Here is a 23,946-nt window from a genome sequence, read left to right on the forward strand (position 1 = left end):
TGTAAATGAACCGCGAAAAGAACAAAGCCCAACGAGCTTGATGAGATCCCAACCGACGAGCTCCCTCAATGTACAATACGTTTTTGTGGTCGGTGAGGATGGCTACTGGCTCCTTGGTTCCCTCGAGGAGATGTCTCCATTCTTGGAGAGCCAACTTGATGGCCAGAAGCTCACGATTCCCGACATCATAATTTCTCTCGGCCGAAGAGAACTTCCTAGAAAAGAATCCACAAGGATAGAGGTTTTCCTGTGGGAAAGATCTCTGAGAAAGCACTGCGCCGGCTCCCACATCTGAGGCGTCTACTTCTAGAGTAAAAGGAAGGGAAGTATCTGGATGCCGAAGGATGGGGGCAGACACAAAGGCTCTCTTGAGGAAGTCGAAGGCACTTCAATGGCCTCGGGGGACCAAACAGTCGGATCAGCAACTTTCTTGGTCAAGGCAGTGATAGGCAGAGCAATAGTGGAGAAATTACAGATGAATTTCCGGTAGTAATTAGCAAAGCCAAGGAAGCGCTGCACGGCTTTGAGGGAGGTTGGCAACGGTCAGTCGAGTACAGACTTCAATTTCTCAGGGTCCATGGTGAAGCCTTTGTCAGAGATTATATAGCCTAAGAAGGCTGTGGAAGATTGATGGAACAGACATTTCTCCATTTTCGCGTACAAGCGATTAGCACGAAGCCGAGAGAGTACCAGTTTGGTATGGCGAATGTGCTCCTCCAAGCTTTTCGAGAAAATGATGATGTCGTCCATATATACGATGACGAATGTTCCCAAAATGTCCCGGAAGATATCGTTCATGAACTCTTGGAAAACAGCAGGGGCATTGCATAGGCCGAACGGCATCACTAAATACTCATAATGTCCCGAACGCTTATTAAACGCGGTTTTCCATTCGTCCCCGTCCCTTATACGAATACGATTGTAGGCTCCTCTTAAATCGAGTTTGGAGAAAATAGAGGCACCTTGTAAACGGTCGAAGAGTTCTGAAATCAAAGGAAGGGGGTAACGTTTTTTTACCGTAATCTTGTTAAGCCCACGAAAGCCGATACAGGGTCTTAAGGAGCCATCCTTCTTTTTCACGGCGGGGGAGGTGGAATTTCGGATGAACCCCTTCTTAAGATTTTCCTGGATGTATGACGTCATCGCTTCCATCTCGGGCACAGATAAGGGATAAGACTTGGACTTGGGGAGTATGGTTCCAGGAATCAAATCAATGGGACAGTCATAAGAGCGATGAGGGGGTAACACCTCAGCCTGGATTTTATTGAAGACATCTAAGTATTCATGGTATACCTTCGGCAAAGCAGAGCGGGGCGATGAGGTGGTGTCGAGGCCAGCGAGCACGGCAACAGAAGGAGAGACCGTCTTCTAAGCGGTATCAGTCCATTGGATCGGCAATATATTGGTCCAATCAATACGTGGGTTGTAGAGCTGAAGCCATGGCAATCCCAGGATAACCTGGACAGTGGGGGAGTGGAAAACATCGAAGACCATTACCTCGGTATGACCATCCGCGGTGGTCAGGGTAAGTGGAATAGACTCCCAAATGATGAAGGCTGGTTGGAGCGGTCGACCGTCAATAGCCTCCAGGCCGATGGGTGACTTTTTCTTGACTAACGGTATTTGTTTGCTGCAAGCGAAGGTGTGACCAAGAAAGTTGTCACCAGACCCGGAATTGATGAAGGCTTCAACCTCTACTTGAAGATCCAGATCCACGAGAGTTATGGGGAGGAATATTTTCTTCGGTAGTTCCTTATGGAGAGAGGGGCAAGGAGAAATAGTACCCAGTAGAAGCCCCTCTACCTTTACTGGGCATTCCCGTTTCCCGGTTTCAAGCAGCAGTGACAAAGTTGGTGTTCTGGGGAACCGCAGTAGAAGCGGAAACCCCTTCAAGGCGTCGCACTTTCTCAGCGCCCCAAGGCTGTTGACTACCGATTTGCACCGGTTCCGGGGCATCCAACGCAGGAAGGGCCAATGGAGGAGACCTAGGAGAAACAGGCAAGGCCGAGAGAGAACGAGAACGGTGACGCTCGTGGCGTCGTTCCTGAGTACGCTGATCCATCCGGATACTGAGGACAATGAGTTCCTCGAGGGATGAAGGCCGGGCGTGAGCTGCAAGGTCATCTTTGAGAGATTCGGACAAACCGTGCCAGTATGCCGCAGCGAGCGCTTCATCGTTCCACTGGGTTTCTGCAGCGATGGTGCGGAACTCCACCGCGTATCTTGCAGCTGACCTATGAGTCTGAGAGAGATGAAACAAGGAAAAAGCGGCAGTCTCCCTACGCGCTGGTGTGTCAAAAACCTGTTGGAACTCATGCCGGAATTTGGAGTAATCTTGGGTTATATCTGGTCTGTGTTCCCAGAGGGGAGAAGCCCAAGCGAGAGCGTCGCCAGTGAGTAGGGCATAAATGTAGGCCACCTTAGTAAGACCAGTAGGGAAGTGGGACGGGGACATCGGGGCCCGGGGTAGATGGTGCCACAAGAGCTTCCCGGAGGGACAAATTAGAAAGTCTCTGTGTGACATTAGAAAGTTGGTCGCTTAGCAATTGCCAATGTTCCATGGAGACACCTTGACCCACCTCAGGGGGGTCTGCATTTGTTGGTATCTGCATAATGTAACGCCTGTATGCCCGCAGACCTGGCCAGTCCCCAGTACTGAGGTGAGTAAGGGTATAACATGTACCCACAGCAGTGAGGGCGTGCCCGGAGTTTGGAAGTAGCATTCGCGGGCCTGGTGAGTAAGGGTTAATGTAATACTTGCTGAGTCCGGGGTGCCAGAGGTCGGAGGGTAATGTCCAAGTGCCAGAGTTCAGGGGTTGGAGAGAGCAGCGTAGTGATGTCCGAAAGCCAGGGTTCGAGGGCAGGAGAGAGCAGCGCAGTCAAGTCCAAAGCAGAGTTCAAGTTCAAGCCAAAGGAATCCAAACAGGGGAGGGACAGGAACCAGTGCTGAAACAGACAAGGGAGCTAGGCATAGACACTGCACACACAGTAGCTACAGGAAAGCTATGCAGAGCAAGGAGTGAGAGGACAGAGTGGGGTTATATGGAAAGGAGGGCCAATAGGGATGCAGGGATGAACATAGGTTTGAGTGGGTACTTGCAGGGATAGGTCAGTGAGAGCAGGGGAGGAAACAGGGAGGTAATCAAGAGTTATAGCCTGCAACCGACGGGGGGCGGAGCCAGAGCATGGGGACGGTAAGTAACTAGAGCGGGTGCACGCGCCTTCTGTAACCCTGCTATGGGCGCGTATCGCGCGTGCACCAGAGCGTGGGGGAAGACCAGCGGAGGAGGCGTACAGGAGAGAAGACAGAGGGGAAGGAGGAACAGAGGAACCAGGTAGGGAACGGACAGAGGTGACAAAGGGTACCCGCGATCGTGAACGTGCGTGCTTGGTGAGGGGACCACGTGCGTGCGCAGAGTGTGAGCCTGGAAGTGAGGATCGAGCCGTGGTGGAACGGCTGACAGAGGAAAGTACAGTTTGGAGACGTAGGGGAGCGGAGGAACTAGGCACTGTGGAAGCTGGGGTGACGGGGACACGCTGGGAACTGCGAGTCCCCCAATCCGTTACAGATAAAGGCCCTGCGTGCGGATCCTTACAGTTTCCTGCATGTGACAAATTGTTAGGCTGAATATTTTATGCCACTTCAACCTTATCAATTTTTTTTTTTAAACAAATAAAAGCTAAAATGTTGACTCACAGAGATAATAGTAGCAAAGATCTTGTCAAACAGAGACGCAAGATAAAACTGCAAAACAGTCAGAAAAGGAAGGAGGATTAAGATCCTCTATGTTTCCAGTGGTATGGTTAACCTTTCGTTATGTTGTGCATGAATCACCTGGAGGGTGATATATATTATAAGCATTGCTTTTTTTTTTTTAAAGGGTTTCCTGATTTACCTGCTCACATAAGATCTAAGGCAATAGAACTCCACAGAGCAAACACAACATCATGACAGGTTAATCATACCACTGGAAACACACAGGGGTTTAATCCTCCTTCCTTTTATGACTGTTCAGTTCTACTTTTAGAATAAAGTGCTTATCTACAAAAAATCAACTTTGCTAAAAAAGCTTACCTAGAACATTGGAACTTTTTTTCATACTAATTGGAGAGAATACGCTTTATGTACCATTTCCAGTCCTATCCTCCAACAGAGAAGAATTGGATTTCCAACCAGTATAGGATATTTGAGAGTTTTGTGGTTTATATTTTCATTGAGCTTAATCAATGTTCAGGTTACACACGTGTGTTTTATGTTATATATTGTATATCTTGTATTGTTATACCAAATGCGTATTTTTCACTTTATACTCATGATTCATATGCTTTGTCATTAGGTACCTCGGTATATCACTTGGCTCAGTAATTACAGGCATACCCCGCATTAACATACACAATGGGATCGGAGCATGTATGTAAAGCGAAAATGTACTTAAAGTGAAGCACTACCTTTTCCCCACTTTTCGATGCATGTACTGTACTGCAATCGTCATACACGTGCATAACTGATGTAAATAACGCATTTGTAACAGGCTCTATACAGTAGTCTCCCCGCTTGCGCACAGCTTCGATTCAGGTAGGAAGCCGGTATTGCTGTTCAGGACGTGATGACAGGTGTATGCGTGAGCAACCATTTGCGTATTGGGTGATATGTCCTTACTCGCGAGTGTCCTTAAACCGGGGTATGCCTGTATAACACATAATAGCCTTTTTTCGAGTTAATGCGCCAGACTTTTCCTTCCTTCCCATATCTATTACAGACACGTCAAGGTTTAGTCCCATATATATCCGGCCCAGGCAGCCGAATCCTTTCACACACTCTCTCTTGCCGTGTAAGAGGATTTTTGAGAATTCTCCTTAATATCTCAACTTTTAACCCTTTGGTCTGTGAAATGCTTTTTGTCTGCAACGGTTTGTATAAGGAAGTGGAGCATTCTGCACATTAATACTTCTGCAGGGATTTACTTTTGGGCATCCTTAGTAACTCCAAGCATTAACCAAGTTAACTAAACTGCGTATCCAGCTTATAGAAATGAGTTCTGTCCCAGGCGCGACTTATTGAAAAACAAGACGGAAAGAAAAATAAAAGGAACAGGTACAGTACAGTGAAAAACAAATTGTATCAAACTTTTCAGCAGACAAGTAGGAAAATTATACAAATAGCGTTGTATCTATTTTTTGAATGTATTTATAATATTAACCACTCCGGCAGCAAAAGGGTTAAATGAGGTTAATGTGGCAATTAATGCCTTTTAAAAATGAATGCATCTTAGGCTGGGTCCATGGTACCGCAGGCCATGCGTTCATGTGGCGTGCGGGCGCGTGTGTGCGGAAGCGGGAGCGGCTGCACAAGAAATCAGTTCAAACTGATTTCTTGGCGCGACGGGCTGGTCACCTGAGCGGTTCGCCCAATGAGGGTGAACCAGCTCCGTGACGCCCCAGGCACGCCCCCGCGCCACCTATCGCACATCCACCATTGTATTGTATTGTATGTCTTTATTTATATAGCGCCATTAATGTACATAGCGCTTCACAGTAGTAATACACGTGGTAATCCAATAAATAACAGATAATATAAATAACAGATCATGGGAATAAGTGCTTTAGACATTAAAGTAACATGAAGGAAGAGGAGTCCCTGCCCCGAGGAGCTTACAGTCTAATTGGTAGGTAGGGAGGCCGTACAGAGACAGTAGGAGGGAGTTCTGGTAAGTGCGTCTGCAGGGGTCCAAGCTTTATGTATCATGTGTTCAGAATAGCCACAGTGCTATTCATATGCTTCTTTAAGCAAATGTGTCTTAAGATGGGTCTTAAAGGTGGATAGAGAGTGTGCTAGTCGGGTACTGAGGGGAAGGGCATTCCAGAGGTGTGGGCCAGTCAGTGAAAAGGTTTAAGACGGGAGAGGGCTTTAGATACAAAGGGGTTAGAAAGAAGACATCCTTGAGCAGAACGCAAGAGTCGGGATGGTGCATAGCGAGAAATTAGGGCTGAGATGTAAGGAGGGGCAGAAGAGTGTAAAGCTTTAAAAGTGAGGAGAAGAATGGAGTGTGAGATGCGGGATTTGATCGGAAGCCAGGAGAGGGATTTCATGAGGGGAGATGCTGAGACAGATCTAGGAAAGAGTAGAGTGATTCTGGCAGCAGCATTTAGGATAGATTGTAGGGGAGAAAGGTGAGAGGCAGGAAGGCCAGACAGCAGGAGGTTACAGTAATCAAGACGGGAGAGAATGAGGGCCTGAGTCAGAGTTTTAGCAGTCGAGCAACAGAGGAAAGGGCGTATCTTAGTTATATTGCGAAGGAAAAAGCGACAAGTTTTAGATACGTTTTGAATGTGTGGGGTGAATGTGAGAGAGGAGTCGAATGTGACCCCTAGGCAGCGTGCTTGGGCTACTGGTGAATGATCGTAGTTCCAACAGTAATGTGGAAGGAGGTAGTAGGGCCAGGTTTGGGAGGAAGTATCAGGAGCTCTGTTTTAGCCATGTTGAGTTTAAGGCGGCGGAGGGCCATCCATGATGATATAGCAGAGAGACATTCAGAAACTTTGGTTTTGTACAGCAGGTGTAAGGTCGGGTGTTGAAAAGTATATTTGTGTGTCATCAGCATAGTGGTGATATTTAAACCCAAAAGATGTTATTAGGTCACCTAGAGAGAGTGTGTACAGAGAAAAGAGAAGAGGTCCCAGGACAGAGCCCTGGGGTACCCCCACAGAGAGATCAATAGAGGAGGAGGAGGTGTTAGCAGAAGAGACACTGAAAGTACGATGGGAGAGGTAGGATGAGATCCAGGATAGAGCTTTGTTCCAAATACCAAGAGTATGGAGAATATGAAGGAGAAGAGGGTGGTCCACGGTGTCAAATGCTGCAGAGAGGTCGAGTAATATGAGCAGAGTGTAATGACCTCTGTCTTTGGTCATGGAAAGCACCCGCTTACCTCACGGCCTCCGGGCGCCTCCGCGTGGGCGAAGGCCCCATGGCCCCAGCCTTATACATCAATAGGTACAGGTGAATACATAAATTACCCCAAATGGACTGTTCTCTCGTCACTATTACACGGGAGGTCTGCGGCCCTTGAACCCCCTGTGAGCGGTTTTTATTAATGTCGCCCGTGCAAACCAATTGCGAAAGAAACAAGCTACAATTCCTATCAGTGGGCTTCCCTTTCTGTGATAAATATGCTGCTGTTTTCTTGCACTGGGTGTTCACCCCCAGTTTGCCGCAGGGAAACCAGCAAATAATCTCTTGTGCCTCCTTGTGTATAATATTGTTACATAGTTATAGTTACATAGTTATAGTTACATAGTTATAGTTACATAGTAGATTAGGTTGAAAAAAGACACTTGTCTATTGAGTTCAACATTTCACATTTCTAATTGGCGAGATACTCATCCTACTGCATACTTAGATACTGTATCTGTATAGATACGTATATTTATAGATACTGTACAGTATATGTATAGATACTGTATTGACAGATACTGTATATTTACAGATACTGTATACTTATAGATACTATATATTTATAGATATTGTATACGTTCAGATACTGAATACTTATAAATCTATATCTATAAAATTGAAAATGTTGTTTGTTTGCAGAAAACGTATATTTGCTGAACTTCTGGTCAATCTGATTGGTCCGTCGGTCTGTCACTCAGCCTCGGGCCAATCAGATTGGTCCGTGGCTGGCCCCGCCCCCGCACGCCTCTCATTGGCCTGTGTGGTTCTATGACCTCACATAGCCAACTGCCACTGGGGACTACGAAGCACAACCACCCGGCCACTCTCCTCCTCACCCCGCGGGCCGGCGACAAAGGTGAGGTGGAAAACGAGGTGAGGGGGGGAACGAGGTGAGCGTGACAACAACAGTGACCCGCCGACGCGGACACACCCTCACGCACTCACTCACGCAGTGCTACCCGGCCCCCCGTCCAGGGGTCATGCTGTTTCCCAGGCATTCAGTAAAGGACTTCTCATCCCGATTTGGTTCTGACAGTGGGGGTCAATGTGAGGCAGAGAGTATGGGTGTCCCGTTGGAAATGTGTTAACCCCATCGTAGTGAGAACCAGAACACAGCTGCCTGGTCCCACACAGCCCTCCTGCCGCATTTCCCTTGCCTCCCGGTGCTCCCCTGCCTCCCATGGGTAAACCATCTGGGTAGTGGGAGATGGGCGCTGGGGGGGGGGGAGAGAGGTGGCGGCGGTCGTGGCTGCCTATTTGTGCTTTCAATCCCTGTGTGTGAGAGAGTGTGTGTGTGAGAGAGTGTGTGTGAGTGTGTGTGTGTGTGTGTGTGTGTGTGTGTGTGTGTGTGTGTGTGTGTGTGTGTGTGTGTGTGTGTGTGTGTGTGTGTGTGTGTGTGTGTGTGTGTGTGTGTGTGTGTGTGTGTGTGTGTGTGTGTTTCACACCACCCACCCAAGATTTGCAAAAGATTCACACAGCCCCACACACCCAAGATTCACCCCCCCCACCCAAGATTCACACCCCCCCATCCACCCAAGATTCACAACCAACGATTCACATCTGCCCACCCACCCACGATTCACACCCCTCCACCCACCCACGATTTACACCCCCAAACCACCCAAGATTCCCCCCTTACCCTCCCCCCCCCAAACAATTATTAGGGATTCACATCCCGGGCAATGCGGGTCTCTCAGCTAGTACTGTATATTTATAAATTCTGTATACTTACAGATACTTTATATTTATAGATACTGTATACCTATAGATACTGTATATTAATAGATACTGTATACATACAGATACTGTGTATTTACAGATTCTGTATACTTCTAGATACTGTGTACTTGCAGATAGTGTATTCTTATAGATATTGCATATGTATATTTATAGATATTGTATATGTATATTAATAGATACTGTATATTTATAGATACTGTATATGTATATTTATAGATACTGTATGTGTATATTTATAGATACAGTATATTTATAGATACTGTATGTGTATATTTATAGATACTGTATATGTATATTTATAGATACTGTATACTTACAGACTGTATATTTACAAATACTGTATACTTATAGATAATGTATACTAATAGATACTGTATATGTATATTTATAGATACTGTATACTTCTAGATACTGTATATGTATATTTCTAGATACTGTATATTTATATTAATAGATATTGTATATGTGTATTTATAGATACTGTATACTTCTAGATACTGTATATGTATATTAATAGATACTGTATATGTATATTTATAGATACTGTATACTTCTAGATACTGTATATGTATATTTATAGATACTGTATATGTATTTTAATAGATACTGTACATGTATATTTATAGATATGTATATTAATAGACTCTGTATATGTATATTAATAGATACTGTATATGTATATTTATAGATACTGTATACTTCTAGATACTGTATATGTATATTTATAGATACTGTATACCTATAGATACTGTATATTAATAGATACTGTATACATACAGATACTGTGTATTTACAGATTCTGTATACTTCTAGATACTGTGTACTTGCAGATAGTGTATTCTTATAGATATTGCATATGTATATTTATAGATATTGTATATGTATATTAATAGATACTGTATATTTATAGATACTGTATATGTATATTTATAGATACTGTATGTGTATATTTATAGATACAGTATATTTATAGATACTGTATGTGTATATTTATAGATACTGTATATGTATATTTATAGATACTGTATACTTACAGACTGTATATTTACAAATACTGTATACTTATAGATAATGTATACTAATAGATACTGTATATGTATATTTATAGATACTGTATACTTCTAGATACTGTATATGTATATTTCTAGATACTGTATATTTATATTAATAGATATTGTATATGTGTATTTATAGATACTGTATACTTCTAGATACTGTATATGTATATTAATAGATACTGTATATGTATATTTATAGATACTGTATACTTCTAGATACTGTATATGTATATTTATAGATACTGTATATGTATATTAATAGATACTGTACATGTATATTTATAGATATGTATATTAATAGACTCTGTATATGTATATTAATAGATACTGTATATGTATATTTATAGATACTGTATACTTCTAGATACTGTATATGTATATTTATAGATACTGTATATGTATATTAATAGATACTGTACATGTATATTTATAGATATGTATATTAATAGACTCTGTATATGTATATTTATAGATATAGTATGTGTATATTTATAGATACTGTATGTGTATATTTATAGATACAGTATATGTATATTTATGGATACTGTATACTGTATTTATAGATACTGTACAGTATATGTATATTTATAGATACTGTATATTGATCCAGAACGTTGTTGTCACAGCCAGAGAAGGGACCGCAGTGTCTGACATGTCACCTCTATGATGTGCCCTTTTAATGTCTTTCCAATGAAGCCACAAGTTGTTTTGAGTTCCATATCTATGGAAATACAATGAGCAATGAACCTTGGAGCTATCCAGAGGGAAGGGTGGAGGTTTGCAGCAAGATCGCCACACTGATTGCACTAATAATTTCCTCCCAGTAACTTTTTAAGCAGCACTTGCTCTTCTTCAAGTGACGAGTGTTAGTGTTTAACCAGCGTGGCAGCAACACAGCTGCATGTAAGTATCAAAGTATTACACTGTCCCCCTGCAGCCACTGCCGCCGCCTCCTGGAAACACAGCTCCTCTTCCAACATGAAGACACACAGCACTATATTCAAGAAGATCCGCGCGGAGATTTCAGTCCGCAATAGGTGGGTGCGAGAGGCCATGGCGGAGCTGTTAGCGACCTTTGTGATGATGGTAAGACAGAGCACGGTTAATGTATTCCCTTCTTGTTATTATCGCGTGTATTGTTGTTGTGGTGGGTTGCTGTCAGCGACTTTGCAATTTAAGCAGCAGTCTCCTTTAAAATCCACATGTAGAGATGTCGTTTCAGCCAAAAAGCACAGGCTTTAAATCTCAGCAGTATGTAAGCATGTGTGGGTACATTTGTACATCTATAACTGTGCGTGTGTTTATCACTGTATGTTAGTGTGTCTGTGTTTACACTGTGTGTATCAGTGTCTGTATGTGTATAAGTGATTATATGTGTATCAATGTGCCTGTGTGTGTCAGTGTATCTGTTTTTGTATTAGTGACTGTGTAGCAGTGTCTGTATGTGTATCAATGTTTCTGTATGTGTATCTGTGTATCTGTTTTTGTATCTATATGTGTATCAGTGTGTCTGTATGTGTATATGTGTATCTGTTTTTGTATCAGTGACTGTGTATCTATATGTGTATTAGTGTGTCTGTATGTGTACTGTATCAGTGTATCTAGATGTTTATCATTGTATCTGTATGTGTATCAGTGACTGCGTATTAGTGTATCTGTACAGTATGTGTATCACTGAGTGTGTATTAATGTCTTTGTGTATCAGTGTGACTGTGTGTGTGTATCAGTGTATCTGTGTGTGTTCCAGTGACTGTATGTGTATCAGTTTGAAGAGAAAAAGAAAACGCTAATACCTCAAAATTGATAGGTACAAATATAACCAATATAAATACCAAAAATTTCAGATATCCCAGTTCTAGATTGGTGTAAATATAATTAAAATGCAAAAAAACTCCAATATGGGGAGTCTCAGATGGGCAAATTCTAGTCCTGCTGTCAAAGTCCTGTTCTTTGTAACACTTTCCTGTTTATGTTAATCTGTTGCCAATATTCCCAGCAGTTTGAGTTGCAAGCTGTAACGATAGACAAGGCTACCTTAGTAATGTAAGGGTACATTGTAGCTGCTGAGTTACACTGACTGAAGGGTTGATTGAAACTGAAAGGCAGCCATTTAGTGAACCCTGGGAAGCTTTTTTGATCGATCACAGGAGAACGAATCGATCGGCAGCATATGTAATACGTTTTCAATAAAGGTAATCAAAGGCTGCATATATTAAAACAAAAAAAAATATTTATTTTTTTTAAGTGCCACTTTGACTGCCTTTTTAAAGTAACCATATTAAATCTAAGGGCTGTAATATACAGCATGCGGCCGTGTGGCCAAGCGTTCTTATTGTGTGTGTATGTATGTGTGAGTATATGTGTGTGCATGGGTTGTGTGAGTGAAAAGAAGTCCTAGATAAGATTTTTTTAAAGAAAAAAAAACTTTAATAAATATTTTTTTTTTACTTCTGCAATTATTTACGCACACACACACATCCATTCAAACACACATCCACGCATACATGCATATATACATACATACACACACACATAGATACACACACATACAGTACATACATTTGAGTGCAGACAGCGCCGCGAAAAGATGAATTTCCTATCTTCGCCGTTGTCTGTCGGCTCCCCTCTCCCTCCCGTGCGCGCGGCCCTTGTATAGAAAGGCTGACTAACGTAAGCCAACTAAAAATCCGCGCGCGCACACGGCGAAACACGCGCCCGGCACTATAGATCGTGCCTAAGTCTGTGCATTTCAGTTTTTGAAGATTTTTTTGTTAAATTGGTATTTATTTAATTGTTGCGCGTGTTTTTACATTATATAAAATATCTGTGTTTATCAGCATTAATAATGAAAGAAATTGACATATTTGAATTTGGTTTTTATCTGCGTAGTTTCCAAGATATTGAAAGACATACAGGGATAAAAGGATTTCTATTTATAAAAACACTGTGTTCAGAAAAAACGAGACTTCTTTTATTTTTCATCATATATTGCCAAAAAATCCTTACATTTTCATGAAAATGTGAGCAATTATAGGTTTGTCATAGTAGATTATTCCATTTAAGAATTATTTGATAATCTCATACATTTTCTTGGGACTTGGTGACGGCGTGATGACCTCATCAAGCGCATAGTTACAAAATGGTGTTTAGTGAAGAAGATCAAGGGCGATTCGCGCTTTGCTGATTTTTTATTATTATTACCAATTCCACACCCCGTAGCTGATTTGTAGAATACAATCTGCTGATTCAGAATTCTTAGAATCCGCCCACGGAACGCTGAATCCACGGATTGGATTCTACCATCCACGGGTTGTATCCAATGGCGGATTTTTATGAATCCATGAGGATTGAAACAGCCCAAATGCTATTTTACACCACAAAACGAATTTTGGGGGTAACATCAGCGAAAACCCAGGAAACGGATTATGACGAATTCGCCCCTCTCTAGCCGCGAAGACTGAAAAAACTCATTCGGACCATTCAGGAGTGGCAGCAGCTGGATCAATTATGCAATGAGACCACGGCGTTCTCGTCTTCGGCTGCGTGTTTCAGCAGGAGGACATTTTTAACACATACTTTGAATTCAAACTTGATGGTAATATTAGTGTTTCAGGTTGGATTACCACAGTTTAACACATTTACGAGCTACGAAGCAAAAACGGCTATTTTTCGTTTAATGAACATGTACCTCCCGCAGTGCACTTGGTACTAGTTGGCATAAAACATTGACCATCAATTTAGTTAACATCAGTTGTTTGTCTACATTGTACTTCTTATAAAATGATAATCTAAATACAGTAACAGACCTACAATTGTGCACATTTTCATGAGAATTGAGCAAGAAATATGTGATATGATGAAAAATTAAAGGGGTCCATTTTTTCCGGAACAGTGTAAAGTGTTCAGGTGCACAGATGCAACTGCCGGTTCTGAGCCACGTGCCACGCAGGTCCCATGTGGCATCCTAATCTGCTTCTACCTCACGCTGCGGAAATTCTTAATTTTCACGCAATTTAGCGGCAGTCTGAAAGAGTGCAGAAATTGAAATTTAGCCTTGTCTGCAGTACTGGCCAGAAACGCAAGTCGGCTCATTCAATCTAACCTTGCAGCCAAAGCTTGAAACATTTCAGTGGGAAATTTCTATGGCCCCAGGGACCTGTTTATAGTCGTGAGGTGGAGGGGAGGGGAGGTGTGGCTCAAAGAGTCTGGTTTATCAAATGGCAGGAGGGGGAAAAAAGCAGTTCACTCCATGAGAGAGTGGAACTGTGTGATATTTTAATAAAAGTGATCACTGCCTGAGACCATGTGTATGGAATATTTCTGTTTATCTACAGCAAGCATACCGAAAGTGCTTTACCCCACAAGCGTGAAATGTAGTAATGTTAATATTGAATAGAAAATTATAACAATTATCATTTATAATTAATTTTTTTTTGCTAATTATCCGGTACCTGATGTTTTCCTAAATTGGACATGCAAAGATATAGAATGCAATTTCATTTACAAATAAAAAAATTGAGATTTAAATTTTTTTTACATTTTGGTAAATATGACATATATCCATCACATTATGTTTTCTCTAAGCCCCGCAATTTATTCTGTTCTTATTTAAAGAAGAATTTTTTTTTATTTGGCTTTGACATTTTTATTTACAAGTTCAGTGTTCCATTATTATTCAAAACATTCTAATGCTCAATCCAGGCCTTGTGTAATATGCGCATGCGTCTCTATGGTATGCAACAGTTCTGCGTGTCATTAACCAGGAAGTGGAATTTCTCAGCTGGCCAGGGACAGCTCATTCGAGCTAACCTTGTAGCCAAAGCTTGAAACATTTCAGTGGGAAATTTTATTAAAGGTGATCACAAAAATCTATCTATCACAGACAGCATATGCTGTGCCAAACAAGCATGAAATACAATCCTTTAGAAAGTACCGTAAAAGTTAAAAAAATATAAATATCACATTGTTAGAATAGTAAAAAAAAATGAAAGTTTAAAATATAGTGGTTTTCGATTTCCATCGACATTTATTTATTTATAAAATATTTTACCAGGAAGTAATACATTGAGAGTTACCTCTCATTTTCAAGTATGTCCTGGGCACAGAGTTAAGACAAATAATACATGGTTACAAATACAGTTAGATAAGTGAACAGGGTAAACATTATATACAAGACATTGCATGCACAGTTAAAGAAAATATATATTATGGGCGAATGAAACAGTTACAGACCAGATTAAAATGTGAGACAGCCTTAGATTTGAAAGAACTTAAACTGGTGGTGGACGTGAGAGTCTCTGGTAGGTTGTTCCAGTTTTGAGGTAATCTTGTTGATTTGACGCTTTATTTTCTGGGGAAAAAAAAAAGTCTATGATGCTTTAAGCATGCAGATACAGTAGTACGCATGCGTGAATTCACACCAAAGTGCGCATACGTTAATGCACACGCTATAGTGCGCATGCATCAATGCATTAACGGGCTATGGCACGCACAGCACTGTACAGTATGCGTGACATTGGTAATTACAGTTACTACTGTACAGTACATTATATTTATCTTCATTATAAACATTGCCAACAGGGTGGAGGTGACCCAATGTTGATGACAGGGGTGTACTGTGCGTAGATGGTCGAGTCGATTCGGAGTTGTTTGATCCCTGCTGATATGGATTGGTAGCTAGACAAAGCCATATAATTAGGTACTCAGGTCGTGCAGGTAGTCAGGATGTAGGTTCACCTGGGTTTCAGTGTCGGTTTTACAGTATGGGTAGTAGTATTGGTATTGAGGCAAGCATTCGGGCTGAAGATGGTACGTTTAAGTGGGTGGTGGAACATTGGAGGTACTGAGTCAGGAAATACGATTATTCAATGTGCAGATCCCGATCTTTCTCCTTTTGAAGTTGCCATGATCAAACATACCAGCAAAAGATGGGTGCAGTGACCAGAACCCTCCTTTCGAACCAGGACGTGGTGTTCTAATAAAGCAATCATTCACAGTCAGATTACAGTATGTCATACAGAATTCTTCCAACAACGAGGGTTTGGTGAATTTTTGAAGTATTCAAACTTGTCAATGATATAGTCATAGATGTCAGATATAGTTGCCTTCTTATCTGTCCCTGCATTAATTGCAGAAAATATAATGTATGCAAAACTGCATTTGGGTCGACTACAAGGAGTTGACATCATTTATGTCCCATGCAACAGTCAGCAGCCAAGGCAATGTAAAATAATGTAAAGTACATTCTGTTTGTAATAAAAAGTGAAACGCCTAAATTTGATAACGTCTTGAGTGACCAAGGTCATTTAACAATGGATTACTGTAATGTCTATACTTGTTATCTGGCCTTAAAGACACCTGTTTTCAGACATAGAGCATCCCATGTCCCCCATAGGCAAAAACATTCACTTTGCCATCTGCCGGACAAGCGCTGAACTGCAACCACATAAATAATAATTCCGTCTGACCACTAAATACTCGCCGCCCTGGACAACACGCCGTCAACTCGTCAAATCACCGCGAACAGGGAGAATATGCCACATGAGAAGCTTGAGAGATGGCCACGCATTTTTCCTGTCAAGTGGCTCAGAACCAGCAGTTGCATCTATACTAGTGTACATTTATAATAGTCCTAGGGCAGAAGTGGCCAACTCCAGTCCTCTAGGGACACCAACAGGTCAACGACTGAACCACTGATTGAGTCACCTGTGCTGAAGCAGGGATATCCTTAGAACCTGACCTGTTGGTGGCCCTTGAGGACTGGAATTGGCCCATGTCCTAGGGGGTGAAAATACAACTACTTACCTTCTTGCAAATGTATATGTTTGGAAAAGGGACTTTTCTGTATTTGTAGCATTGATACAATGTCAGCCATTGCAAAATAGTTTTTCTCTCTGTGTATAAGGTTTAAACTCTTCTTACTGCTACTTTTCAAAGTGCACTATAAACTATGCACCGTAATAATAATAATAATAATAATGCCACAGGCATTCCCTTTCCTTTCTCGGATACGCTCCTCCTCCTGTTTGCTGTGTTTACTACACCACATTATTAATGGTTAACCTTGGTGCCTAGGACTGAAGATCTCTGGAGACTCCCGATCCTCGCAGACAGATAACTGTTTTCACAACAGTCCCGTATAACTCACGTGTGTGTAGTATATTAAACTGCTGAGCAGTTCCCTGTAATAAACACAGTCGCATACAGTACCGCTCGTGCCATTTTCTGCTGACGTTTTACGAGCCCTGTACAGCTGTGTAGCGGGTACACTAGATGCAGAGGAAACTAAGGGTCTATTTATTAGACTCTCCTCGTTGCAAAACTAGGGCAAAATTGGACCAAAACGAAACATCATGGGACTTGTTTATTAACAAAAAGAACGTTGGTTTTGACGCATTGCTCCATTTTCTGTTTGCGTTTCCGTCACTGATTTTTCGACACGTGGCAAAAATTATTCGCCAGAGGAAGTTTGCGCCACTTTAGACTTTACTAGATAAAAAAAGTGATGCATAGAGATGTTGTGTTTGATACACCTCCTTATCTGTATATCATGTAACTCTTTTCTAAGAGGACGCGCGTGAAGCTAAACGTGGAGTAAAGACCTCAACACAATGACGCAAAGAGACAGGAGAGAAGGGGTGGCCAACTGCAAGGGCCACCAACAGGTCAGGTTTTCAGGATATCCCTGCTTCCTGACATCCATCAAACAAAAGGAATCCCAGTGAAAGCAATCAGTTTTACCTTTGATGAATCAGGTGCTGTTTTTCCCGCTGGTTTTGTCCCAGATTCGCAGCCGGGAGACTGTAGTAAAACATACACTTCTGTCTCTCTGTGCGTGTAGAATGAGTTCACAATCAGATCGATGAGAACTGGAAATACACCAGGGAAATAGTGAGAACAGGCAGCAAAAGAAGATCTCGCTATAAAGACAATGATTTATTTATTACACTTATATACTTCATGGGATACTTCACACTATTAATAGTTGTAACCACGGACAGGTGTGTACACAGATTGCCAGCGGACACTGAAACAGTTAATCTTGCAGTGCCAATCTTGTGTCTTCTTGTGCCCTGCTAAAAGGCTAATGTCACACATAATGTCACACGTGTTGGGTGTTGTGCTTTAATGCTCTTGAGTACAACTCATTAACCTTTCTCCACAGCATGTCATTTCCTGACATTTCTCTTCATTAAATGACAATATTTTGCTGCCTTTATTTGTCCTGGTAACCGAGCGAGACTCCCTCGTGGGAGATGTTTTGTATTTGCTGGCTGCATATACAGTACACGAGACCTTTGCTTCACATCACACTGTGAAGCGCTAATCCTCTGTATTTAGGTGTAATCCCAAACCAATACATTGTGGCCCCACCGGCAGGAAAGTGGTTACATACGAGTATTTTCTCTCTGGTCTCACTGCTAATTCTCACCTTTCTTAACCATGTTGTAATCTGTAGATATCTATTTGAGTTCCTTACGCCCACGGTTCTCAACTCCACTCCTCAAGACCACCAACAGGTCAGGTTTTAAGGATATATCTGCTTCATCACAGATGGCCCAGGAGACTGAAGCTGGGGCTGATTGAGCCCCCTGTGCTGAAGCAGGGATTGATTGAGCCACCTGTGCTGAAGCACATCACTGATGCTTCCTCTCAATTAGTTTTTTTTTACAAAGGCATTTTGGGGGGATTATGGGCCATATTTATTAAGTGGTGCTAAATTATAACACACTGTTTTAGAAGTTATTAACAACACTATGGGGCATATATATACAGTATATATATATATATATATATATATATATATATATATATATATATATAGCAACTGTAAATATTACTGTATGTTCATTTGCATGTCTTAGACAGGTCTGCAACCCTGTCTTTCCCCATTGTCACCCAGCATACTGCGCTTCCACTGCAGCAAAGGATTCTGGGAAATGACATGCAAATGAGCACTCAGTGCCACCTTTTGTCTCAAGCTCGTATTACACAAGCCAATATATATATAATATATATAATGTCAAAGCAAATGTGCAAATCTAGGGGGGAAATGGCACCATATATACTGTTGAGGTAAAAGTCATTAACTACATTCTTTGAGTACTGAGGAAAAGGCGATTTAATGTTCTTTTTGACATTATTTCAAAATCATACTTAATGAGTTTTATAACAAAAGACAGAGAAGCCCAATGCTATATCCAATGGGACAAAAATACACAGTGAAATACTTATATATTCTCTTGAATAAGGGTCATTTAGTTAAACCCTTTGGCCAAAGCATTGCAAGCCTGCGAGCCACGACAAAGCATGACCAGTATGCAGGTCCTAACACTACCTGTGCAAATTCCCATTTACCTCTGCTGATTGGAGGAAGATCTGGACTCTGCATTACAACTTTGCCACTGTGAGACATTCACTTTTAACATCTGTAATTATTTGTACACTTTTATCCTCCATTACCTGTGAAGTCTCTCCTCCTGCATCTTACTATGCCCTCCCTATTACTTTTTCTGTTTACTGTTTCCTCGCTCCTTTGTGAATGTCCCTGGTCTCTCCAATTTCCCCACTCCCCACTGCACCATTATTTATACACCTCTCTCCCAACAACTTCTATACCCCGCAAAAAAATCACCCACACAAATCCTCTATTCACACCCTCTGTTGGGGATCTCCCCTAATCTTGAAGCCAGACATACACACCTGATCTCACTCATGCCTGCCTGCCATCTCTTCCCCTGTAAATGGTGGTAACCTTTTAATTTAATTCTTCTGGCTTCCTATAAAGTTTTGGATCACGCAAAAAGTTCAACTTCCTACCTTCAGGGCTCTCCACTCGCCTGCTCCTCCCTACATATCAGCTTCGATCTCTTGTTATGTCACTGCTCATATCCTGCACTTTGCTCATAACTTTTCTCTTTCCATCGCTTCCACCTCTACTGCTCCAGCTTTCCTTAAACCTTTCCCCTTGCTGTCCCTTACCTGTGGCACTCTCTCACAATCGATATATACGCCAAGCACCATTTCTCCCCACATTTAAGTCAAACCTAAAAACTCACCTCTTAAACGAAGCATTTCAATGACCTGGGCTCATGGCTACTGTGGAAAGTATAAGAAACAGGGCTCCACGGAATTTTCAAGATAAATTTATTGCCAACAAATTGACTGACGTTTCGGCCACAATTGGTCTTTCTCAAATAATTGTGCCATTCTGCTTTGAGAAAGGCCAGTTGTGGCCGAAACGTCAGTCAGTTTGTTGGCAATAAATGTATCTTGGAAATTCCATGGAGCCCTGTTTCCTATACTTTCCATTATAAGCTGGATCATCACAGAGAATCCTGAACCAGGAGCACCGCTAGTTGTATCTTTTTTAAAAAATATTATTGTCATGTGGTGTGCAGATTTTCACCTTTAGTAACTCATGGCTACTGTCCCACACCCACAGTCGCTCCTACCAACCATTGTGGCCAAGCACTGCCATCTACTGCACCTATTCCCTCACCTGCTGTCTCTGTAAGTCTCCCAACATACCCAGGGCTGCCGACAGTGGGGGGGGGGGGACAGCTGGGACAAGTGTCCCGGGCCCGCTGGCTGCAGGGGGCCCGGCGGCCAGACGAAGCAGTTGGGCCCGATCTCCCGTGGCCACCAAGCCCCGGCTCTCCCCAAGCTGCAGGCCTTTCCCTACTCACTAACTGTCCCACACTGGGCACTTTGATGTCGGTGCACACTGGAAGTAAGCTGGGCTACGCTTCCGGCAGGCCGGCATGAGGGAGGCCCGGCGCGCTGACGTCAGATGCTCTGCGTGGAACAGTGAGGGAAAGGCCTGCAGCTTGAGGAGAGCCGGGGCCTAGCAGCCACGAGAGGTCGGGTCCAACTGCTTTGTTTGGCCACCGGGCCCCCCCGCAGCCAGCGAATCCGGCCAGAGGCTTGACCCATGTGACCAGCAGCAAGGTAAGGGTTAATATGTAGTGGGGTTTATTATCTATGTGTTGTTTTTTTTGTATATGTATTGGGGGGGTTTCTATGTATTGGGGGGGGGGTTCTATGTATTGGGGGGTTTCTATGTATTCGGGGAGGGGGGTTCTATGTATTGGGGTGGTTCTATGTATTGGGGGGTTCTATGTATTGGGGTTCTATGTATTGGGGGGTTCTATGTATTGGGGGTTCTATGTATTGGGGGGGTTCTATGTATTGGGGGGTTTCTATGTATTCGGGGAGGGGGGTTCTATGTATTGTTTTTTTTCTATGTATTGGGGGGTTCTATGTATTGTTTTTTTTCTATATATGGTTTTTTTTCTATGTATTGGGGGGGTTATATGTATTGGGTTTAGCATTTATGTATTGGGGTATTTTAGATGTATTGGGGTTTTTTTTTCATGTATTGGGTGTTTTTTTTCTCGATGTATTGGTTTATTTTTCTATGTATTGGGGGGGTATGTGTATTGTTTTTTTTATATGTATGGGGGTTTTATATGGATTTTTGTATATGGATTTGTGTTTTTTTATATGGATTTTTGGAGGGGTTATATGTATTGGATTTTTTATATGTATTTGTGGGGGTGAGGATTTTTTTTGTATGTATTTAGAGGGGTGGGATATTTTGGGATGTATTTTGTGAGGGGGATTGTGTGAAAGGGAAGGGAATGAGTGTGAGGAGGAGAGATTGAGAGAGTGGGGTATTTGACGGATGGGAGAGTGAGAGGAGTGAGGGAGGGAGAAAGAGTGGGACGCATGAGAGAGAAATACACGTGAGGCGGGGGAAAGGATTGAGTGAGAGTGGGGTAATTGCTAAAGGGGGGGAGAGGGAGACATGAGACAGAGGGGAGAAAAAAACATGGGAAGGAGGGAAATAGAGGGGGCTCGCGAGGTGTGACATGGGGGGTGGCTCGCAAGGCCACCTACATGGGGGGGGGGGTCCAGTCATAACTCTAGTCCTGAACCCCAGGAAATCTGTCTGCGGCCCTGAACATACCACTTAGATTGTAAGCTCTCAGGGGCAGGGATTTCCTTCCCTGTTGTCTGGTTGTGTTTGCAACACTTAATGTAATTCCCTGTATTGCATTGTCTCTTTTGTGAAGTGCTGTGTACACTCTGGGTGTTATATAAATAACGATATGCATTCATACCGTACATTGAATACATTGAAGCTGTCTTCACCTTTTCTATTGATAACATTCACCTCCGGACCCTCATTGGACTTGAATACTTCTTGCCCCGTATGGCCGAAGTGAATAAGCCTTAAGTGCCGGGGATCTCATCAAAGGACGATACCGCTGCCAAATCGGCGACACCTGCCATTAAAGTCAATAGCTGACTCGGCTGCAATGACGCAATTCACACATTGATGACTCCCGCCCGAAACGTCCAACAGCGCTGTAAGGTGTCTTATGGCATAGCACCACTTAGGGAATATGTGCCTGAACTACACACCTACTGTACATACACAAAGCCCTGATTCAAATCTGGGAGATACACTAAGCAAACACAATATTAGAGAAATGATTGCCATATCTGATGCAACAGCGAGAATGGATCAATAGAAAAGATGCGCTGGTTACCAAGGACTGGTACAGATGTACTGAAATCTTTCATAGGGCAGTTTAAGGCGCAGTGCGGGTGGATGTGGGTTTAAATGGTAAGGGCTATTACTAGTACCCTGACTGGTTTGATTTGATAGAAGAAAAGAAGTAGGAAGACAGAGGACTGTCGTATTCGCAAGTTAGGGTCATAAAAGTTTCTGATTACAGTGGTCAGAAATATGAGTCGTTAAAGGTGGAAAAAAGCAGATAAAAAGAGTAATGGAAAACTAGATAAAAACAGAACGGGAACGATGTCTTGTGATTATGTTCAACATCTGCATATTGTGTTAAAAAAAACTGGGAAACTTCTACCGTCCTCATTCGAAATGCAGTGAAGCTGCTTCCCCGAGCTGGAGAAGAGTTTGGTTTAATCCATTAAACTAGAGATGTTCTCTTCTCCAGCCCGGAGAAGAGACCTTTACAGCATATTAAACAGGGTAGAAAATTGGTTGCTGCCAAGTTAAGGACTCAGTTTATGGAGCAAAGGGATCAAATGACTGCGATGTGCTCAGGAGGTAAAATTAATGTAAGTGGTTTATAGCCTGCAAAAAAAAAAGTAATTTTAACCATTTTTATCAACTTAATCTCTATACGGATAGAGAACGTCTTTGTATTAAAAGAGTGCTACTTTGTTTAAGAATTTTGTGATGCATGTGTTAAAGCAGCAGTCCGTGCTGGTCAACAATGCTTTGGGTTTTTCTTTAAATTAAAATAAGCGATCTCTTTCCAATGTTGTTTTTATTTTTTTAAATATGATTTTCTGTTCAGGAAATATAAGTGCATGAATTAAAGTGGAGCAGGGCTCAGTGTAGTCTAAGTTACACGGTAATCTGAGAAGCCGTCGATTAAGAAAATCATGCTTTTTTTTTTCACTAAAAAGCACTTTTTTTTAGGATATGCTCAAGGGACACGATACTAACAATATGTGTTTAAACACATATACAGTAGGCTTCTGAGGAGGAGGGAGAAAATTGGTGGTTATCTCAGTTCCACAGTTGTCAACCACCAAGTAGCGATGGGGAAATAATTTGCCAATATTCAAATTCGCCGCAAAGATGGCGTTTATTTGCAAGTGCAAATATTCGGGGATTGCTAAAAGAAAATTGATTTGCCTACTACGATTCCCTAGTCCTACTGAGATTATTCCATTTTTTTTTTTCAGTTTTAGATTTATTAATTCAGATTTTTGCTACTTTGAGTTGTTTTACCGGTATTTGTAGTGACAATTAACAGTGGGAGATTAGCATTTACATATAGATTCAGCAATGTGTCTTTGTGTCCCACGAGGGATAACTCTCTTTCTCTTTTTCTAGATGTTTGGCTTAGCATCTGTTGCGCAGGTGGTTCTAGGGAATAAAGAATTTGGACAGTATCTGAGCATTAATTTGTCATTTGGAATTGGTGTCATAATGGGAATCCATGTAGCTGGTGGAGTCTCTGGTGAGCGTTCTTACCATCCATGCTATTACCATTTTAATTGCAAGATGTGTGTTAAAGTGTCACATTGGTACAACCCTTATAAAAACACAAAAAAGAAAAAACACTCTTAAAAACACTGTGTATTTTTAACTCCTTGATCCTTATTCTGTGAACTGCTTCCATCCGGCACCATGAC

General features: G+C 42.1%; 1 protein-coding gene across 6 annotated transcripts in view; it reads left to right on the forward strand.

Moving 5' to 3' along the window:
* The first annotated feature begins 7,749 nt into the window (after nucleotides 1–7,749).
* Nucleotides 7,750–23,946, forward strand: part of LOC142484666 (aquaporin-7-like) — a 39,483-nt gene continuing 23,286 nt past the window's right edge. Inside the window, exons 1-3 of one of the 6 annotated variants that reach the window (XM_075584068.1) lie at nucleotides 7,750–7,828; nucleotides 10,691–10,839; nucleotides 23,645–23,771. In XM_075584068.1, the coding sequence (XP_075440183.1) occupies nucleotides 10,732–10,839; nucleotides 23,645–23,771 (235 nt within the window). In that variant the 5' untranslated portion in view covers nucleotides 7,750–7,828; nucleotides 10,691–10,731. Of the gene's footprint in view, nucleotides 7,846–10,599; nucleotides 10,840–23,644; nucleotides 23,772–23,946 lie in introns of those variants that run through there. The other 5 variants (XM_075584117.1, XM_075584059.1, XM_075584237.1 and 2 more) reach the window with 5 other exon arrangements.

Source organism: Ascaphus truei, chromosome 1 (assembly GCF_040206685.1).
Source record: "Ascaphus truei isolate aAscTru1 chromosome 1, aAscTru1.hap1, whole genome shotgun sequence".
Classification (NCBI taxonomy): domain Eukaryota; kingdom Metazoa; phylum Chordata; class Amphibia; order Anura; family Ascaphidae; genus Ascaphus; species Ascaphus truei.